This window comes from Poecilia reticulata, linkage group LG10 (genome assembly GCF_000633615.1).
Source record: "Poecilia reticulata strain Guanapo linkage group LG10, Guppy_female_1.0+MT, whole genome shotgun sequence".
Classification (NCBI taxonomy): Eukaryota; Metazoa; Chordata; class Actinopteri; order Cyprinodontiformes; family Poeciliidae; genus Poecilia; species Poecilia reticulata.
Genome location: NC_024340.1, coordinates 18531367 through 18553226, shown reverse-complemented (window position 1 = coordinate 18553226; position 21860 = coordinate 18531367). Strand labels below are relative to the sequence as shown.

Here is a 21860-nt window from a genome sequence, read left to right as displayed (position 1 = left end):
TACCGTTGGTTTAAAACATTAATTTAACACCAAGCCACATTTCGTCTTCTGATGTTGCTCATTTAAAACGTATCTACTTATTAAACACAGTGAAGTAAAAGATAAAAATCTTAATTGGATAATCGCAGCTCACTATCCTGCTTGTTGTAAATGTAGCCCTGCTGATTTAAATTGCCGGGTCATTAGCAGACCTTTGCTGATCTTATTGACGTGCTGAGAAAGTAATTCATTAATTTGCATCAGGTGTGTTGGAGCATTTATGTTCCAACACAGTGAAATATATTTAATACATGCTGGACAGCATGAAGTGAAGTTTAGGGCTGGTAACCCGTATCTGTTAGATTTACAGACAGTGGACCTTGGGGAGTCCTTATAAATGGGAGACATCAAAAACTATCTATGTGAATGAATCTGCAAACATTCAGTTGTCAAATTCTCAGTCACATATATTGAGACTCACAAATGGGGGAAATGAATAATTCAACACTTGCAGCAGCCCGGAGAAACAATCTCTTGTGTTGTTTGGAGGCTATCTCAGAAAGTGGTGTAAATGCAGCAGTCACTAGACTTTTAATGAATGAGAAGCAAGATAAAATAGCCTATAGCAGCCTTTACATTTGCACAAAAACTGTCTGATCTTTTAGATCTCCAGGCATTACTTAAGGTTTTAGAAAATGTCTGGCTGGATATTAATGTTGGAGAGTTGCCTGGATAGAATTAAGAGCAATTTTCACAGTTTAACTTATTAAAACTGTTCCCCAGACAATACACTTTTGCTCCAGCTGGCTTTTCCTGCACAGCTGAGAAGGTGAGAATTCAGTTTTCTATTGTGGTTCAAATGTCCCAGATTAATCCTTTCTCCCATGTGACTTTATCCCTGACATATTTTTTAACTCAGTTGCAGCCTGCCAAGTTAAGAGGAAAATGTCTCAGGTTGCAGGAAGCATAAACTGACTCGAAGATGTAATTTACTTTCCGTGTTTCTACTTTTTCTTGACAATCTTAATAAAATAAAATAAAACTAGTCGGTTTCCATAGAGCCTCTTTCTAAGAATAAAAAGCCTTACTTTTAACAAAGCTCAGGAAATAAAGAACAACTTTTAATTGGAGTACCCTGACAGATATGGCTGTTCTTCCAAGGTTTTCATTGTTACACAGTTGTTTTATCAAGATGGAAAATCAGAAACTAAAAATTCTGGAAAACAAAAAACAAAGGGAGAAAATTGTCCTTTGGCTGTGGCTTAAGCCTCATATATGAGCTTATCTTGGCAAATAAGTTAAATCCCTTTGCATTTAGCATTTTTCAAGAGAAGCCTTATACTTGCCTAATTCTGTTAATTTATGTTCAAAAGCAACCACACTTATTTTTGTGTAATATTTTAATCTAACTTGTAATATTTAATACAGACACAACTGAACAAAACACAGCAACCAAATCTACTGAACAGAACAATAACCAAAGTAGAACCAACTCTGTTACCAAACTGCCTTCTCCTCTACTATAATCACCAATATCTTTAAACTGCAGCCAGATGCTGCTTCGTTTATCAACACTTTTAAAACCTTACTGTGTGAACCAGACATGAAGTTATAGGTAAACTCTGAAAAATTAAAAATAGGAAAGCAGAAATTAAAAAAAAAGTTTATGAGTGAGGCTTTTGCATGTTTGAATGACGCTTTAATAAAATGTTCCATTGTTGCCCGAGGGTTGAAATATCCCAGGTTAAACTTGGAAAAATTCACAAAAAAGCTTCAAGAAATCAGATTTCTGAGTGGCAACTCTGCTCAAAAAACTAATATGGTCATCTTATAACACATAGTGATATCAAATGTAAAGGAAAAAAAAGTATTTTTTTTGCTGTATTTGATTTTCTCCAAACATGACATTATATTTTCCTGTTCCAAGAGTTATTGGCTGCACTGACAGACTCAAAAGTTAGCATTTCCCATGAGTGTAATTATAATTATCAGTGTCTCAAACCTACATAAAATTGCAAGAAACAAATCCAACCCAAAGAAAGGATATTATCCAAATTTGATCGTCGGTCAATCTTGTTTGTTTGTAGGTTTAATGTAGAAGTATAAATATAAAAGGCACAAATATTAGAACTCATTTTAAAATATCCTTTAGCAAACAGTTTAGGAACACACTGGTTTCTATGAGTGAAAATCATAGAGATATTAACTCAGTAGAATCTTTTTAATCGATATATAAAAAGAAACGCCATTCACCTTTCCATAGGCTTTTGTTAATTTAAATATCCTGCTTGCACACAGTTTAGCCTGTAGTGATGTTTTTTCAGCATCCTGTTTAAGCAGTTCCAGATGTTTGGACCAGCTGCACAAACCAAGCTAACACTGGATTTGTACAGGTTAAACATGAGCAGACAGCCAGCAAGAGTCGTCAGTAATACAGCGTACTCTATGTCCTCAAGTATTAAGAACAGCTCAGATCTCTAATTCATGCATCCAAGGTTAGAGTCTGCTGAACAGGGATGGAGGGAGCAAGAAAGCAGTGGTCGATGAGGGACGGAGGGAGTCAGAAGAGAAAACATGGGAGGTGTGAGGTAGTGATTCCTTCTCATCTTTTGATGAGCCTTTCATTGGCTCATAAAGAGGAGGAGAAAGAGTGGGTTTTGGGATTTGGGGGGCTTGGCAGTGGAATCCCTATCTCACCCAAATTTCTTTTAAATATTTCATTAGAGCCGAGACACTCTGGTGAGTAGGAGCAGACTGGGATTTAAACCCTGCCCCAGACTTTCTGCTGAATAGACCCACCTGGTCGGAGCCGAACAGAGCTGCCCTGACGTCTCACAATATCACACTTCCTGTGCATGGAGCTTCTGTTGTGATCCTTTTTTCTTTGACTGACAAGCTTTCTATCATCATTTCACCTACAGTGCCTCGCCAAAGTGCAATACTCTTTGAACTTTTTCACATTTTCTTACTTGACAACCACATAAATCAAGGTGTTTTATTGGGATTTTATGACAGACCAACACAACACAGTGCATATCTGTGAAATGGACGTTTTTGCCAGTAAAGATCTACAAAGGGTGTTGTACATTCAGCTCCTGTGAGTCATTACTTTGCACTACAACAAACATTCTTAACTTGTGCTGATCAATAACATAAAACCTTATCAAAAAACAGTGACAATTTTGATTTCTATATCAGGAAATGAGGGAAAGTTCAGAGGGATATTAACTTTGACATCTCTAAACAAGACAATATTGTTCACAATACTGTTCAAAGAGTATTCAGGAACTTCCTACAAGGTGAGCTGGAGAAGGGCTGCATGTAATCATGCAGGATTATTGCTCTTGAAGCCTGGACTTAGACCATAACATTTCTTTCTTTGGTTTTATGTATAGTTCTCAGAAATGTGGAAAAAAATTAAATATATCATTGTGTGTATAAAATCTGTAACAGTAAAGGAGATTAATATTTTTAATTGAATTAGCAAAATCCCTTCCATTCAGAAATACACAAAAATAGTCCCCTGCTAAATGTTCAAACCTTTTTCCTCATAGACATAGAAATATTAAAAGCCTTTGTTTCTCTATGGAACAAAAGGATGATGTTGACTGCACAGCTTTGTGTGTCGATTCCCAAAATCCACTTGTCATGTAAAAGTTGTGAATTTTTCATTTTCCTGTTTTACAACTTTGAATCCACTGGCAGGTCAAACTGTACATGAAAAGATTTTCAGACAGAAATACACTGGCAACAGTCAAAGAGGAACATGAATTATGCACAACTAAATAAAAAATCACTGGAGATGCAGGCCTTTGATATATAGATTTGCAACATTTTTTTTTTCCTTTGTGACCAAGCTCAGCTGAAAATGAAAAATAGAGGGGGAACAAAGCTGCTGGCTATGTCTGCCTGTTAAGGGTTAACTGTTTTCAGAGCTATGAGGAAGTCAGATCACATGACCAAAGTGAAACAGAAAGAAAAAGAGAGACGGGGACAAGTTTAAGCTTCTCTTACAAGTTTCACTAAAGTCTTTATATATCAGGTAATGTTTTGTTCCACAAGTTTATTGTGGAGTTTTATATGTGAACTTAGATGGAAACAAATGTTATGTTATAAAAATTAATTCTCTCTCTCTTTCTTCTAGAAATGGCTTCTGCCACAAGTCTAATGAGTGATGATAATTTTTCTTGCTCTATCTGCCTGGATGTGTTCACGAAACCTGTGTCAATTCCTTGTGGACACACTTTTTGTCAAGATTGCATCACAAAACACTGGGAAACAGTTAGTCGTCTCTTTGAATGCCCGCTGTGCAAAGAGACGTATCACTCAAAGCCAATGCTCCGGGTGAATATTTTCATTGCTGATATGGCGGAAAGATTCAAAAACGCAGTGAGAAGGAAGTCGTCTTCACCCCTTCAAGAAGCACTGGTTGGGAAAGTGCTGTGCAATCTGTGCAAGTCCGCTGCTGTGAAGTCTTGTTTAGTATGTTTTATGTCATTCTGCAAAACACACCTGCAGCCTCATCAAACATTACCCAACTTACAGAGACACAAGCTAATCCAGCCAGTCAATGACCTCCAGAACAGGTTATGCAAGACACATGGCGAACCTTTTGAGTTCTTTTGCAGGGGAGATCAAATGTTTCTCTGTTTGTCCTGCAAAGTCAAAGACCATAGAACGCACACGGTGGTGACTTTAGAAGAGGAGGCAAAGATAAGAAAAACTAAGCTGGAGAAAGACAAGGAAAGCACTGATCAATTGATCGAGACACGTCAGCAGATAAGTCTTGACATTCCATCCTGGTTGGACGGGGTCAGGAAAAATGCAGAACAAGCACTGTCATACAAAAACCATGTGATGGCTGCTGTTGTGGATTACATTCAGAGAAGCCAAATTGAGCTGACTGAGGTAATCAATACAAAGCTGCAACAGATTGAGAAAGACGGGATAGATTTCACTACAGAGCTGGATGCAGAAATTTTGCAAATAAAAGAGAAAAAAGAACAACTTGATAAAATTTCTCTCACAGATGATGACTTCACATTTCTCGAGAATGCCCTTTCTTTTACAGTATCTTCACCCAAGGTAAAGGACTGGTCCGATCTGAAACTTAACACTGCCGAGTTTGCAATACAAGACGCCATGGAGGAGCTGCAGAGATCGGTCAAAAGTAAAATAAATACACTGTGCGATCCTACCTTTAGAGAGAAGCAGCGGTATGCTGTAGATGTGACATTCGATCCTGACACAGCACACCCTTTATTGAATATTTCAGCTGATGGGAAGCAAGTTGCCACTGGATACCAAAAAAGGAATGTCGACAACAAACCAGAGAGGTTTCAAAAGGTCCTCAATGTTCTGGCAAAAGAAGGTTTTTCCTCTGGAAAGTTTTACTACGAGGTTCAGGTGAAAGGCAAACCTCAGTGGGATTTGGGAGTGGTGAGTGAGTCTATCAACAGGAAGGGGGATATCAGACTGAGTCCGAAGAATGGATACTGGACCATCTGGTATAGAAATGGAAATGGGCTCACAGCCAATGCTGGCCCCGCTGTAAACCTGCCAGTGAGGCAGATACCTGAAAAGGTTGGAGTTTTTGTAGACTATGAGGAAGGACAAGTTTCCTTTTACGATGTGGACGCAAGGGCAATCATCTTCTCCTTTACGGGAAACAGCTTCACCACAAAGCTCTTCCCTTTCTTCAGTCCCTGCATCAATGAGGGAGGACAAAATTCAGCTGCCTTGATCATCACTCCTGTAACAACCAACCACTGAGAGACTGTTGAAGTTTACGGACAAGCATTGTAACAAACTACAATAGCATAACCCAATTTTCACCACACTAACCCATCAGTGGCAGTTTGTATGGTTTGATGTCAGTTTCTCAAACTGAGTTTAATTTTCATGATATGTACTGAAAAAGAGAAATGGGATCTGTGTAAGATAAACTTGTTCTGCTGTCAAAATGTAAAGTTTTATAGTTTATATGTTTAACTGTAATGTTCAGCAAAGCACTGTTAGTATGTTGCAGTTTTAACCACTTGTGCGAGTTGTGACTGATATCCGTTCAATGAGTGTTTTACGGTAGCAACGGCACAAATACAATCAAGGAAAAATAATATTTAATTAAATTCCTCTATCATGTTCAGATTTGCTTATGAGTAATATCTTCTGGAATATATTTATCGGGTTCAAACATTCACTTTGTTTTTGTTGGTCTTTAGTTCAGTGTTTTAGTTTTTAAATTAGGTTTTTAAAAAGTGTCAACTGTGAATGTGGTAGCTACAACAAAAGGACGAAACTGAGTAATTAAAGGGAGCACTTCTGGATGACAAACCACTGACGTGTGAGCAAACGATGTGTTTTTAAGCTATGTCTTTTAATGAATGTTGTATTTCATGTTTTGTGTAAAGGCTGAAAGTATCAGCATTCTGGGAGTTTTTAAAGAGGTTAGAAAGCATTAAATTATAACTGCAGTCATCAGTCCGTACGATAGCACAGACAAAAACATGCAGGATAAAAACAGCACTTATTTGTCATTTAATGTGATTCTGTTCATATCTAGGGTGAAGAGTCAATAACTGCACGAAGCAGTTTTGCAAACTGTGGAGGAAAACAATGTATAACAAATTTGAAGACTCTTTTATCTACAAACTTTATTTTCACAAAACATTTGAAAGGTGCAGAGTTTTAAAGCTCTAAGATCCAAGTAAATGCCCCCCTGCAGTACAGGAATAGTCCGGGCAAGTGGCCCAGCTCTGGAGGGTCAAGCACTCAGACGATGCTGATCTTGGGCGAACAGCCAGGTGAAAAAATAACTGAAGCCCCAGTAGTTCACCAGGCCTGGCTGGTTAGTGATTGAAACTGTGGAGTCTTCAGGCGATCTCCAGTCAAGCAGAAGACGACTGCAGGTGAGGTGAGGAGCCAGCCCGCTGGTTCCTGCAGGTTCTGGACCTCAGCAGACTTTTGAAATGGACTGAATAGAACATCTGAAGGCGTCAGGGGAACCTCTACAAGACTCTTCTACCAAATCTAAGACTAAATTAATTTCAGAAAAAAGTGGAGAAGAAAAAGTTGACTTGAGTAACAATAAGCTGCTCTGAAAAAGAAATTTGGTACCACAGATCACAAAATGTTATTTTAAAAAAATGCAATAGGGAATTTGTGATGCTGGTTAAAAAAATGTCTTGGTGAACAATTCCAGTATGTGGAACAAAGTAATGAGAAATCAACTTCTGTAATGGAAAGTGGTTTTCATGATTAGTAGATCTTCAAATTAAGGCGATAAGACGATCACTTTCAAACTATGTTCAAAAGTTGTTCCAAATCAAAGAACATAATATGAACATATATGAAGTTGCATGTTTGTATACTCAATAATGACATTTTTTTTAAAAATGATGTACTTCAGTGAAATTTAGTAATTTCTAAATTTCTATTTTAAAAATTTATGATTAGTTAAAATCATCTCAATTTATTTGTTTTCAACAGATTCTCCGTTTCACCTGAGCTGCAGAATCTCTCCCTGGAGTCTAAAAATTTACTTTCGAAACATCTATATTTACACAGATAAATGATCCCTTCATAGACAGGTACAGAGTATAAAATACAAAGAATATCTAATTTTAGGAATGAGAAATGATGTGTCAAATAGTTTATCCAGCCAACATGTTTCTAATGACTTTTTCACTGTGCTTCTTGTGACAGATTTATCAGTGTTAATTAAACAATAACTCTTGGTGTTACTTTATAATGCAGGGCTTCATAAACAAGTTTAACTATCATTCAGTCTTACCGTGCAAAGCTTATTCATAGGGACCCACTGTGGCTGCATTGATCTGGGTCATTACACTGTCTTGATGAATGGCATGGTGAGAAGCAGTGTATTGTGTGTGTAGATGTGTTTCTGCAGGTGCGCGTACCTTTTGTCCAACAGTATGTGCATCTAATGAGATGCCAAATGTAATGAGACAAATCTATCCATTAGAATCCCTTAACAAGAATGAATCCGCGTAGCTGCTAATGATTCAGGGCTCCATCAGAGAGACGTGGCGAGCCAAAGGACCTGACTCAGGCTGAAGATGACCCGAGGCCCGACAGAATCCAGCCTTCTCCACCAGTAAATCCTCCAGCTGCAGCTGTTCTCCTCCAGGGAATGACTTCAAATTAGCAAGCACCAACAACTCAGGCAAACTCCATTCATAGCCAGGGAAAAAAAAAACTAATCATCTCTAATCATTGATCTGCCATTACTGGGCCATAGTCATTAGCCTGATGGAACAATTCTCTGGTGAATTCACTTGTTACTGGAGCTAATTTTAACCTCCAGGCTGGAGCTGTGTTAAACAAGTGCCTCACATTTATGCACTAAATACAGTGCAGGAACTTGTAACTAATGTGAAAGCACAGGGCTGATATATTTCTCCAAGACACTGGAGTTAAGTAATGTTTGACCTCTGTAGCTATGATATTATTTATTAAAGAGGCTCTTCAACAGCAATTGCTTCCAGAACAAATGTGTGTTTAGTAGGCAAGTGAAAATAGACAAAAATAAAACAGCAGTAGTAAACGAGACTGAAATATTTAACAACTATTTAATTTTGAAAAAAATAAAAGAACAAAAAAGTCAATAATAAAATACTAGAGAGATTAAATTAGAATTTTTCTGAATTCTTTTATATGCATTGTTTTATCTCCATATAAAACAGAATACATTGGCAAACTAAACAAAACTGAATTAAGTTTCTAATAAATCAATATATATGTATAAAACTGAAAAGCTGTGTATTCATCTCTTTGGTCTCATACGAGAAAATAAAATGAGCTATCTGGTTTTTAGAATCACACTAAAAAACAAAATTAAAACCATACCTGTACTCATAGAAAACTATTTTACCACAAACTTTGATTATATAAACAATTTTTCTATTATTTTTGAGACAGATGCTTAGTAGCATAGTAGTGATGCCCTTGGTGTTAAAAGAAAATAAACAATATATAAAAAGGAACTTTTTGCCAAAAAAGGGTCGGATGTTTTCTTTTAGGTACTTGGGCTGATTTTGGAGGCAGTTGAGACCCAAATGGATGCGTAAAAACATGTAATATTACCATAAACAAAACGTTTTTTAAAAAATAGAGGGAACCTAAAAGCCAGTTGAAATTAATCTATGATCAATATGTTGATTGAAGCTTATCTCAAAGGTAAGAAGAGGAGTCAACATGTCAGCGGTGCACTTGCAGCATTATTGGCACATTCACAGTCTAATCAGTGTTTTTAACTTTACAAACTGATGTAGTGAAAAACAATGGCTGAGTGACTTTGCTTTCTATCTGAGATGGAAGAGACAAAACTGTGTGGCTTTCCCAGTGACAGATAAGATTTGGGCTCCACAAAAGCTTTGATCTTAAGGCTTTCTGACAGGCTTTAATCTGAGCAGACCATACACACACACCTACACACACACATTTTTCTCCTGATAAGCCATAATACACAAAACAGACTTATTTCCAGCTGTCTGCTTGTGGTTTCGGCGAAAACCCCCCAGAGTATAGATGGTGCTGCAGAAAACTTCTCCTGAGGACAATAAATAACAAGCAACATGTTAAAAGGTGCATGTGTGTGTGCGTGTTGGGGTGCGTGTGTGTGTGTTGGGGACTGGGCACTGCTCACTTCTTTTCTGCAAGTTGAGAACTAGAACTGCAGTGTCACTGTACTGCAGCTCAAGATTTACCACCAGCCATTTAGCAAATTACACTGCTGTGACTTTTTGCAGTTTTTTCCTCAGTATTTTGCTTCCACAGATGGCATCTGATTCAACAAGCTTGTATTTTTAGAAAAAAAATCTGTGAGCCATGAAAAGGCAACATTTAATGGCATTTAAACTACAAAGAGAAAAGGCTAAACGCTGGAAAGAATATGATGTTATCCGTCTCAAAGTGCCTCTTTGTCTTATCAGTGTGTGACAAAATGAAAGCTGCACCTGAATCGGATGATTACAAGATGTTCCCTGTAATCTGGAAAACTCCGATTATAGAGGAACACGTTTTATTCTCTGTAATTTGTACTGTACCAGAAGAAAAAGAAAAAAAGGTCCATAAAGCAAAAACAGCAAAGTGTATGAGATTTTCCTCTTTTGTAAAAACACTGTATATATGCATATAATTGCAAGGAAGAAAAAAAAAACTTTTAATTTATTATTTATTTAATTATTATTAAAAGGCACCTTTTGCTTTTCCTACATTTGAAATATTATTCCATACATTTGCGCAAAAAACCCCAGAAGCCAGTTTCAAAGGTTTACCTTATGTCAGCAGTGTACAAGTCTATTCAGTAAATTATTATACATGTTCCATTGAGGCTTATTTCCAGACTAAAGTTATCTTTGGAAAGCAACAATATCAAAGCAGGTATTAAACATACTTTATATTAAACTCGCATCTATGTAGAAAAATGTATTTTTGTTGGACTGATGCAATATTTGAATCTAAACCTTCATGTTTTAAGTGGAAAATCACCATAATTAACAGAAATAAAGTTTTTGAAAATTTCAGTCTGTAATTAATATATTTCACTTCTGAAACAAATTAACATTTCAGTTGTAAATGGCCTGCATTTGCTGACTGGTCCACCCTGCATCCCATCGCCAACACACCTGAATCAGATGGCTAGAGTCCCCCATTCATTTGATTCAGGTGTGTTGGAGAAGGGCCACAGGATGGAGCCTCTTAGGACTGGACTCGGGCACCCTTGAATTAAACGAATGAGTGTGATCCATTCCAACTCATGGTTAGTCAACCAGATTTACCACAGGTGGACTTCGGTCAAGTTCCAGAAACATCTCTGAGCTCATTAGTGGAAATCAGATGCAGCTGAGCTCACGTTTGAGCGTCAAAGCAAGAAGGTTTGTTGACTTTTTTTTTAAATATAAAATTACAAATATGTCTAGAGCAAATTTTCACTTTGATATCATGTGTTAAATTCAGTAAATTAAAACAAAATCTAATTGTTTTTAGAATAAGTCTCTTCCATATTGTGAAAATGTTCCGACAAGATTGTCCTTTAGTTTAATTTGAAATATTCTGCTGTGATGTAAGACAGAGGATTCTGTGACGACTCCACAAGACTGAGCTTGCACAGTGTGAAATGTACAAATTCGGTTCTGAAACTGCAGAGCATGTGATGAGCTGTAGTCCTGCAGGATCTTGTTTCAAGTTTTGATGTAGTTCATGTCAATATTCCTGTTTGTCGATGTGGCATTGATTAACTGAATGTATTTAGTCAGAGCTCATTCTATGGGTTACTTCACATTTTTATTTGTCATGTATTTCTGGTGTTGCTAGTTAAAACAATTGGCCTCATTTCCAGTTTCCTCCTGGTTTCTCAAACTCGACAAGTCAAACTGAACTGTGAAATCACTGCGTCATTTATTGGCTATTTTTCTTTTCTCTATATTTTTACTGGTGTTGTTTTTTAGGAGCGTATCGTTTGATCATTTTATCCTTTTCTTAGTACTTAGTCAAGCATTTATAGCATATTGAGTTTGTTGATCCAAGTATTTTAACTGTAATGCTGAATTGTGCTTGTTGTTGTTGTAAACTGCAGGGCATTGGGCAGAAATCTGGGTTTATTCCATATATGTGTGGCAGTGGCGCAAAAAGTGGGTATGCAGGGTATGCAACGCATAGGGGCGCAGCACCAGAGGGGGCGCCAAAACCCCGTCTGGAGGGGGCGGCGCGCCGATGATGTTTTCCCGTACACTAATGCGGGGGGGGGGGGGCTGAGTGAGCGTCGCTCCTTCACCCTGACGTTCCGTCCCTCGGTCGGTGGGGGGGGGCGCCCCGCTCCATGTTTTTGCATCCACCTGAATAATGTGTAGTTGCGCCACTGATGTGTGGAATAAACCACACATATAAGGCTGGAGTGCCTTAATATTTTATTTTAAAACCTAAGCCTGGTCAGGCAGGATTTTATTAACAAGAACTGAGACTGATGAATAATTCTTTGACTATTATTTTCATGAACATCAGGTGGTGCCCCAAATTGATCATTTTGACCAAAATGACTAGCTTTATGAATAATTTCCCTAATAAGCAACTTTTTTTAGTTAATAGCTAAATCGGACTTCCTGTTGCACAACACAGACCATGTTTTAACATCCTTAACCTAGTAATCTATCTATACATCTATCTATCGGACAATACTGTAATAATTTAAAAAAAATCTTGTCATGCTTAATTTTCGCAGAATTTCAGAAAAACAGCAGAGGGATGACGTTTTTTTCTCTCTCTAGTTCTTCTTAAATTGATGTTCTTGGTCATAGTGTTACTTTCTCACTGTGTGTGGCATTAGACAATGTAGCCCCTTAAAATGGAAGGTAATTATCCAGGTTGGCTCCTTGGTGTAATTCAGAGCCGTGTACTTAAAAGCAGAAAACCAGGAAATTTGAAAGAAAATGGCATTCTCCTCATCTGAAGGAGTCCTGCTTAACTTAGAAAAAAAGAGTCTGTTGCTGTTGTAAAAGACACTTTGCCAAGCTAGAACATCATATTTGTCATCATTAACAGGGTAGAATAAGAATAATGCTCGTTTTTTCTTCTTTTTTGCCAAACTTCCTGACTCATTACTCTGAGCCATTAATTCTTCCAACTCTGAGCAGTAGTTGTTTTACGGGATTCTTCATAAATAATATTGATTCTATGAAAAATAAGATTAAATGTAGTTACTCAAGCCCCAGTTAGTGAACTTCAGAACCTGATGTGTGTTTGGACTGTTTTGAGTCAGTCAAGCTTTCTGAGTTATGAAAATGATTAGCTTCTTCCAAACCTTCGATTTGCATGTTGGATCCTCTCCCATCCAAATTATTTAAGGAAGTGTTCCCTTTAATTACTGCACCCATTTTTAGATGATTAATCTGTCCTTTGTAAACAGAGGCACAGCAGGCTTATATTGTAGCTGTAATTAAATCTTTGCTTGAAGCTGCAGTATGTAACATTGATAAGAATTTATATATTTTTTAAACATATTTGTTAAAACTGTTTTTATGTAATGAAAGTATTTTATGAGAACTGTGTGGAAGTGGGCTGCACAAGAAGGTTCTGGGTTCGATTCCCGGCCCCGGTCTTTCTGCATGGAGTTTGCATGTTCTCCCTGTGCATGCGTGGGTTTTCTCCGGGTACTCCGGTTTCCTCCCACAGTCCAAAAACACGACTGTTAGGTTAATTGGTTTGTCTAAATTGTCCCTAGGTGTGAGTGTGTGTGTTCATGGTTGTGTGTCCTGTGTTGCCCTGCAACAGACTGGCAACCTGTCCAGGGTGTACCCCGCCTCTCGCCCAGAAAGTTAGCTGGAGATAGGCACCAGCAACCCTCCCGACCCCACTGAGGGACAAGGGTGCAAGAAAATGGATGTGTGGAAGTGGTGGGGAGAATTGTTCCTAATTTTTGTTTAATCTGTGTTAACTAACACTAATTTTGCTCATTCTCTTTGGAAGTTATTTGATTCAATTAGTATTTTAAAATCCTAATATCTCTCACCTTTTTCATTACTTTGTTGAGAAGTTTGTTTTTCCTTATTCTCGCACATAAAAAGCAGCTTTCAAGCAAGTTTCACCCCTGTAGCATAAAAATCGGGCAATCCAGCTGAACAAAAAAGAAAAACAAGTTGACCCACATAGGGTGGAAGAGTTAATATTAGGAACATGTTTGGCTCAACATACAATAAACTACTCTTGAATACATTAAATATGAAAGTTGACTTGTATCTTTCAAGACTTGAACCTTGTCTCAGGATTAAAAAGAATGACCTTGCTTTCTTTTTCAGCTCTTGGGAGGTGGCAGATTGTGGCAGGTTGCACACATAGTGGTAAACATAACATTAGAGAGGAGAGCCGCTTGTATAAGCAGAGTTAAAGTAGATTCTGTTCGGAAGACTATTTATCTGTAGAGGTCAGGGTCGCAGAGCTGAATAACAGAATTATGAGCTATATTATCAGGAGAAATTTGCCCCACTTATAATGTGTGTTTTGAGCTCTTAGTATTCAGAGTAACAATGGCTCTACTCAGAAAACACACTCGCCATACAAAGAATAGAGCATCTTTTTTAAGCACAATGAAATAAATGACCGAACACACAGACCTGTGATAGCCTTTATAAAAGGCAACAATGAACCAAGGTGAGTGAAGGTTTTTTATCCTGTAATGGAGAAACATTGTTGTGATGATGTGCTGAAGGCAGTGTCAGAGACAGAGGCCTGATTTCAAAGCATTAAATCCCAAAGTCAAAGTTTTTAAAGCATGTTTGATATATACAGCAACTTAATATTGTTGAAAAGGAAATGCATCCATTTACTTTTTTTTTTTTTTTTGTCCAGTAAAGTTTATCCAGTAGATCATTTTTCTATTCATAATGTTATTTGGACATTTCGACTTTGACAGAAACTACTGTTTTGTGCAAACTGTCACATTGTTAAACTCATAATAAGATTTTGACCAATATTTCATACCTTTTAGCTCTCCTCTCCAAAACTGATTATCACACTACTCGTACTGTACATGAAAACCTGAAGACTTTAACTAGTTGGCTATGAACAGCAATCAGTTACAGTTGTCTATCGGCATCAACCAATTTACTCACAAGCTTTGTGGTACTCACAGCGTCAACGCTGTTATTTTCTCACTAGTAAAGGAAATGAAAGAAAGATTATGTGAAGATTTTTTCCCTGGGATCCCACCTCGTTTCTACCCCACTGAATTTCATATTGCCTTTGATGTTTCTGTTGACAACAATCTTTGAGGGGGTGGGGGAATTAACTCTTTAGCCTTGAACCTGGCAATGTGAAGTTCAACTGACATCAACAATCTCTTGGATGTGCCTTGAAAACCCAAGACATTTGTGTTCAAGTCCAGTATTACCATTATTCCTGTCGCCCCAGCCGATTGTAGCATCTCCCCGTCTCTGAAAGAACTTTTCACTCCTCCTTTCTCAATCAGCTAAAAGGCCACATGTGTCCACATACTATAGCTTACTTAAAAAGACATGAAAGGAGACAGAAGGACAGAAACTGTGTATCTATGTATTCTAGGACAGGACAGACAAAGCAGCCAAAGGCATCAGCGGCTTTGATTGGCAGGAATCAAGTAGCTTTTTGTGACTTCCAAAATGTCCAGACAAACAGAGCCACAGGCTGCAGAAAGTTAATCAAAAACAGCAAAGGGTAAACAAGGCCACCTCTGTCAGACTCTCTCAGAATAACAGGATAAGAGTTAGCAGCAGTTATTCAAGCAAGCCATTTAAATTGCATTTGATCAGGAGAGATCCAAACAAAAGTAGTAGCAAGAAGGCCTTAAGTAGCAAAAGACATGCTGGTTTAGCAACATTTTCACGCAATGAGAGGAACGTTGTCTTCGGTGATTATTATTAATGTTATAAGGTGAAATATTAGTTTAATATATGTTGTACATTGACAGCAATAATGGGAGTATTCCTCCACTCTGTCGTGGCAAAGAAAGAGATAAACCTAGCAGCTGGGCTCTAGTCTGTACTACCCTGTCTCCATTCCTCTGTAAAGGTCTTAAGATGCAGATCATGGCTGAAGTAACAAAGCTGAACACTTGTTCTCACAAAGCACTACCTACTCATCCAAAGCTCCTCTTTGGAGCTGCAGTATAAGCAAAGAACCCCTCCCCTGCACCTTCCCCACACAACTCTACCAGACATGGTGGGCTCAGCAATTGGTGATGGTGCTGAGCTTATTGTACTTCTCAGTCCGGTGCTCCTAAGAACGGGTGTGACGACATGCTGAAGGCAGGGAGTGTCGGAGTAGAAGCTTCTTAAAGAGACAGAGGGAAGTTTCAAAGCATAAAATTCCAATTTAAAATTTATTTTAACTTATTTGTGATATATGCAGCATTTTTATAAGACAAAGTAACAGTTATTTGATAGTGCAATTGTATAGCACAGTGTGCGAAATACACCATTTTGCCCTTAAAAAAGCTATTCAAACATGCTGTGAGAATCTCTTGGCAGCCCACACATTTTCCTGAAGCTTTCTCTGTGTTTTGGTCTCTGCAAATTGATCCAGGGATGGATGGATGGACAAATAGATGGAAGGAAACGGAGGGCTTTTTGTGCTTTATTTGTCTGCATAGCAGAGGGTAATTTGTCAGCACTGTGCTGCATTGTTAAAAAAATTTAATTTTATATTTTGTGTAAAAACTGCCTGGGGTTTTTACCACAGTGAGGTTAAGCAAGCTGTGCATTAGAGAGATAGTTTAAAAGTAATCAAAAATCTCGTTCTGAGAGTTTAATTGGATTTTACATCCAATTGACCTGGTCAAGGTCATACATGGACCAGAGCGCAATTTCTTTTTTTCTGACACTTTAAGTTTGCAAGTAAATATCTTGATTAAAAATAAAATATCTGAAAATTATCCATCAAAAGTATACATTAAACACATGACACAGAAATCCTGCCGAGCCTCCCGAGCAATAGATCCTTTAAAAAAGAATTTAAAAATAGACATCCAGAAGATGAGAAATTATGAATAATAAAAACAAATGCAGCGACTGAAAATTGGTGTCAGCATCCAAATTAAATTCTGTCAAGATGGGGGACAAAGTATCTCCAGCTGGAATACATTATTAATATCTGTACAGCAACTAAATGTAATGTGAATAAAAATATTTCTCTGGATTTCAGGGCAAATCATCCAAAGCGGCCAAATGGTTTTGAAGTAATATTGAGCTATATGAATACTTTTTTCACTTGCATTTATCTTTTCTGCCCCTTAAACAACCTGACACACTTCAGAGTCATAAATGAAGTCCCATCTCTGAGTAATGGCAGCAGCAGTAATGCTAGAGTCGTTCCCAAATCCCAGGGAATGACAAGCAAATGTGCTGTAATGCATCATCAAATTTTTTTCCCGACTACTACAGAGATTTAGTGAACTATGTGCTTGCTTTTTGCTGCAGTAATTCTCAATAGGAGGTAGGAGACTGATAATCTTTTCTTTATTTTTTTGTTTCTACTGAATAAAACTGCGTGTTCGTTGCTGTGAGTAGCAGCTGCTTTTTCGAATAGTCTCTTTGATCAAATAGTAATCGAGAGATCTGAATGCATTTGAGTCATGAAACTGATCATTTAATGTTTTTACTTGGGGGAAAAAAGTATCTTGTTTGTTTTACATTCTCACTTCCCTGGTTGTTTAATGTATATTTGATACTTTCAGCTCTCACAAAATGAGCTACTCTGAGAGTCGGATGGTTTTCTAGTGAATTATATAAGCCCTGGTTTGTGCATTCAACTTTGATCTCAGCCTTCAGGGAACTATTGTTTTCACATGTTTGGTTTTTGTGCAATCCTCATTAAAAGTTGCTTGAGTAAGGGATTTCAAATAAAACATACATATACTATCAATGTTCATTAACTTTTTTTTTCAAACCTACTTTTCCAGTGACATGTTTACATAGAGATATTTAAAGATTTTTTTTTTCCCCCCATAACTTCTAATAAAATGATTACGAAGCAGCATCTGTTGTTTCATCTACATGAAAGTATGTTGCCACTACAACCACCAAGGGCCTCATCTACAAAGAGTGTGCATCAAAAACTCGTGGCATAATGTTTTACACACAACTTGGCATGTCCTCATGCAGTAGTATTTTACACCAGGAGCACCAAAACCAATTTCATCATTTTAATATTTTGATGAAACTAAACCGCATTTTGCTTTATACTTAATGGAAGTCAGAAAAAGAAAACAACTTCTTCCATTTTTGACACATGTAGATGTAAACGCACATTTGTTTGTGTGCTGATGCTCAGGAAGTGCATGCATTTTATCTGAGTGGCACTTTCATTCCCAAAGACAAAGAAAATGAGGTTGGATCAGCAGATTAACTCCAAACAGGTCAAGTTTGATCTTGAGGAGGACAAGGTGTAGATTATCACACAGGTACATAAATAGAGCCACAAAAGTGTCTGTAATTATGGAACAATGGCAGCTTTGGCACCGCTGGAGGACATTGCCAATAGAAATATTCAGAGAACACAATGATCACACTGACCTGAGTGGCTTATTAGCCACTTCAGGCTGTGTGTGGGATGTTTACTTGCAGCTGTAAGTAATTTATTTTACTTTACAAGGGTTCAGCATAAGCAGGAAGAAGGCAGCACGATATTGCCGTTTTTATGAGTTTTCCGTGTCCTGTTGAAAGTCTTATGTCTGCTAAAGACACAAAAGTACTGAAACAACAGAAGAAAACATGTTTACTGCCCATATGCTCGAATGAGCTTTGCTCGGCCCATTTCTCAAAGCATGAAGCCCATGAAGTCAAAAAGGAGCCGGAGTGACCACTGCAAACTTTAGCAGCTCAGCATATGGATCATGTCAATGCAGCTGTGGTATTTTCTTCCTCTCTATTCATGAATCTATGAAATTTATGTGTAAATCATTATTTTTATTGAAATACTGCTCCATTAAGACTGTTGTGATTTCCAAAAATTTAGCAGTTAGATACTGGAAAAGCATCTCTTTCACACCAGCAGCATTTTTGTTTTGATTTCTAAAACCAGCAGTTTTTAGAAGTTTTAATTTCACAACACAAACTCTAAACAGTTTTTGATGAAGGTGTTGATTTAAAGATATCAAACGTACAGGTCCATGTGAGAAAATGATTTTATAAAACTTTGGATTTTATTCTACACTCTTGAAAAATATTCTTTCCTACATTTGAATTTTTTTTTTTTCCTTTACATTTGCCTTACTGATCTCCGTCTTCCCTCAGTTCTTTATCTGTTTCTTTTCTTTATCCAGTGCACTTTCTGCACATCAGGATGCATAGAAAGTTGCCAGCAGATGCTGACATGAGATTGGCCTCATGCATTTATGGATGCATCTCAGCGTCTCCATTGCTGTTATGTCTTGGCTCTTTATATTGGACAAGACCAGACCTTTAATGTGTTTACAAGGAAATTTGGAAGCTACCTTTTTTCAGCTGAGTCTCTTTTCTATTTGTTATTAGACAAGGACAGATGGAGCCCTTCTCTGCATGGTCTTTCACAATCTGTCTTGTGTTTCACTGTGTTTAGCAGACTTTGTGTCTTTAACTTGTTGTCTGTTATGCAGGTTTTTTCACATGCCAGCCTATTAGTCACACTTTTATTATTTCTGCAGCAACGAACAGCTGGATTTTTCTTCAAGTGCTTACTGGAAGAGCTTGATCTGGTGACAGACTTCCTTTTATACAGTACAGTGGATGTTGGAAACAGACAGAAAATAAACACTAACATTGTTGTTACTTATAACAATAAAGTAAAAAGTTACTGTGGCAGTCTAAACTGAGGGAGAACAGAAAACTATAAAGTCTGAACAGCACAGTAGCAGATCAGATAAACAAAACTGATCAAATTGAAACAATAAACTAATATTATTATTATTTTTAATTTCCATGCCCAGGGAACTAGTGCCTCCTATCTTCAGTCATTAGGTGAGAGACTGGGCACACCATAAACAAGGTGCCAGTCTTCAAAGAAAACGTTGAAACATCCAGAACAGACAGCTATGAAGCCTCATACTTACACTTAAAGACAACTTAGAGTTACTATTTATCCTAACAAGCATATTTGTAGAGAAAAATTCAGAGTACCTGGAGAGAAGACGTTCACATGAAGGGAGAACAATCAAAGTCCAAGCAGAAAAACTGGATTCATTCAAAGCTTTCTTATTTCATGGTGGTAAAAACTTAGTGCCATCAAAATTTAAAGGGAGAACAGACAAATAAAGGAAAAAAAGGGATACAAAGTGTCAAAGGGCTAAATTGCTTAACCTATTTGTTTATTTAAGGTTTTTTTTTTTTTTTAAGGAAATAAATTCAATACCTGAAACATTACTCAACTCAGTTTTCAAAGCAGACATTTTCTACTGGGGTGAAATGTGTATTTTACCTTTGTTGAACAGCTGATACTGCCATTGTTTTAAAATAAAATGTTAAAATATAAAAAAAATTGAGCTGTGCAGTGCTCTCTAAAGCTGGTAGCAGAGTTTTCTTACAGGAACAAGTTATTGGGTTTGGTTCTTAAAGCATCAAACTCATGTGAATAAGATTTTCAATGGTTGAAATGGTAAAGGAGAAGCTAGTCAGGACAGAGCTTTAAGTTTTTGTATGTACTTTTCAGTTGGATCGGTGTTGAAATCAGTGATGCATGCTAAAATAAAATAAGAATCTTAAGACATTTATGCAGAGGGAGATTTTAAGTTCAACTGATTTCATACCAAATTAAAGAGTCAACTAATTCAGGCATTAAATTAGGATGTCTCCAGTTAAATCCCTTTGCAAGACTTTTGTACAATCTTAGGAACCCTGGGAAAAACTGAGTTCGCCATAAAACATTTAATCGTTCCTTTTTTGGGAGCACTTGATAAAAAATAAACGCAAACCCAAAAGTGTTCAATATATTTTTAATATATTCATACTTTAAATATATTTGCTACTTTTTGTAGATACAATGAACAGAATGTGCCATTTAAAGCCTTGATCAAAACTGCAGTGATGGAACAAAATATCGTATGAACACATAAATCATCAAACAAATAAATTTGGCTAAAGTAATTGCAGACCGTGGGCATGCAGTTGCATTTAACGGCATGAACATTTGCATACTAAACCATAGCTTGTGACACTAAAAGCCAGTTTATTCTGAAATCGATTACAAAAAACTCAAAAGTCCCTAAGTAGTCTGTAATGTGTACATTTAAGGAAAACAGAGATCTTATGGAATCCTTCTCTGACAGCATGAGTGAAAAACTGTACAAGCATTTCTGCACAAAGTGTCCTCTCATCAAACAGAACTCCACAGTGACAAGATCTGCTGTCTTTCCTTAGATGCTGCAGCCCATCAACATCCATCTGTCTGGGATTTCTCCCCCACTCTGCCTTTTGTCGCATGACAGATGGAGAACAGTTTTAGTGTGTCTTTGCTTTCTGATTTGATATTTTTGTTGTCAGCCTATGAGCTGATATCTGACTACTTTTATCTAAAGCAATAAAACGCACAGAGGGAGAAAAACCAAGGGATCAGATGGTTTTTGAAAAGAATGCGTGGGCAAAGTAGACTCACACACAATGGCTCTCTCATCAATTCTGGGCTTCAAAACAGTCTGCTACAATATAAACCTTACCTTAATGTGTCTAACATCCCTCAGAAACCATTCTTTGCTTTGGCAACTGAAAACAACCCTAAAAAGTTGTCTATTTAAGCAATTTTTTTTTATTGGTCCTCTCACTCTTGGTGAGAATTGTCCCCTTATATGGCAGCTAAGTAATGCATTGAAGCATCTAGACATGGTGAAGGCAACAAGCTAAAGCTCAAACTGAATATCACAATGGCAGAGAGGGCGGATGTGAAAAACTTAACATTATGGAGTTGTTAGTGCCAAACAGGCTTGACTGAGTATTTTAGAAATTGATTATGAATATACTTTAATGATGTAAGAGGTTGGAGTAGAATAGGTAAAAACAATGTCTTTACAAACAAGTATGTGGAAAAGTCTTATTTGAACAGACTGGGGCTGCATCAACAAAGTTTAATGCTTTTATAGCAACTGAAGTGAACCATTGTCAGAAAAATGTATTTATTTATTTTTAGAATGATCATTTCCTGGAAAGATTTACAGAAAACTAAGATGAAACCAAAAAAAGTTGCATATGAATTAATTTTACAAGAAATCATGACGGCTCTGAATATGTGGTTTGATATGGGTTTTAACATTGTCATCAGTCACATTGTCATCAAAGTATATTCTGAAACATATTAAGATTATAAATGTACTTAAATCTTATCTCCTAATCTTCCAGTGTGCACCAAACAGACCTGTGCACATGCGG

The 21860-nt window shown here is 37.2% G+C and overlaps 1 protein-coding gene across 1 annotated transcript; it reads left to right on the top strand.

Annotated features, from left to right (window-relative positions):
• The first annotated feature begins 3981 nt into the window (after nt 1-3981).
• On the top strand, nt 3982-6316 carry LOC103471518 (nuclear factor 7, brain-like). The gene is made up of 2 exons (XM_008420566.1): nt 3982-4021; nt 4124-6316. Exon 2 carries the CDS (start codon nt 4126-4128, stop codon nt 5749-5751), a length of 1626 nt encoding a protein of 541 aa, XP_008418788.1. The 5' UTR covers nt 3982-4021; nt 4124-4125; the 3' UTR covers nt 5752-6316.
• The last annotated feature ends 15544 nt before the right edge of the window (nt 6317-21860 follow it).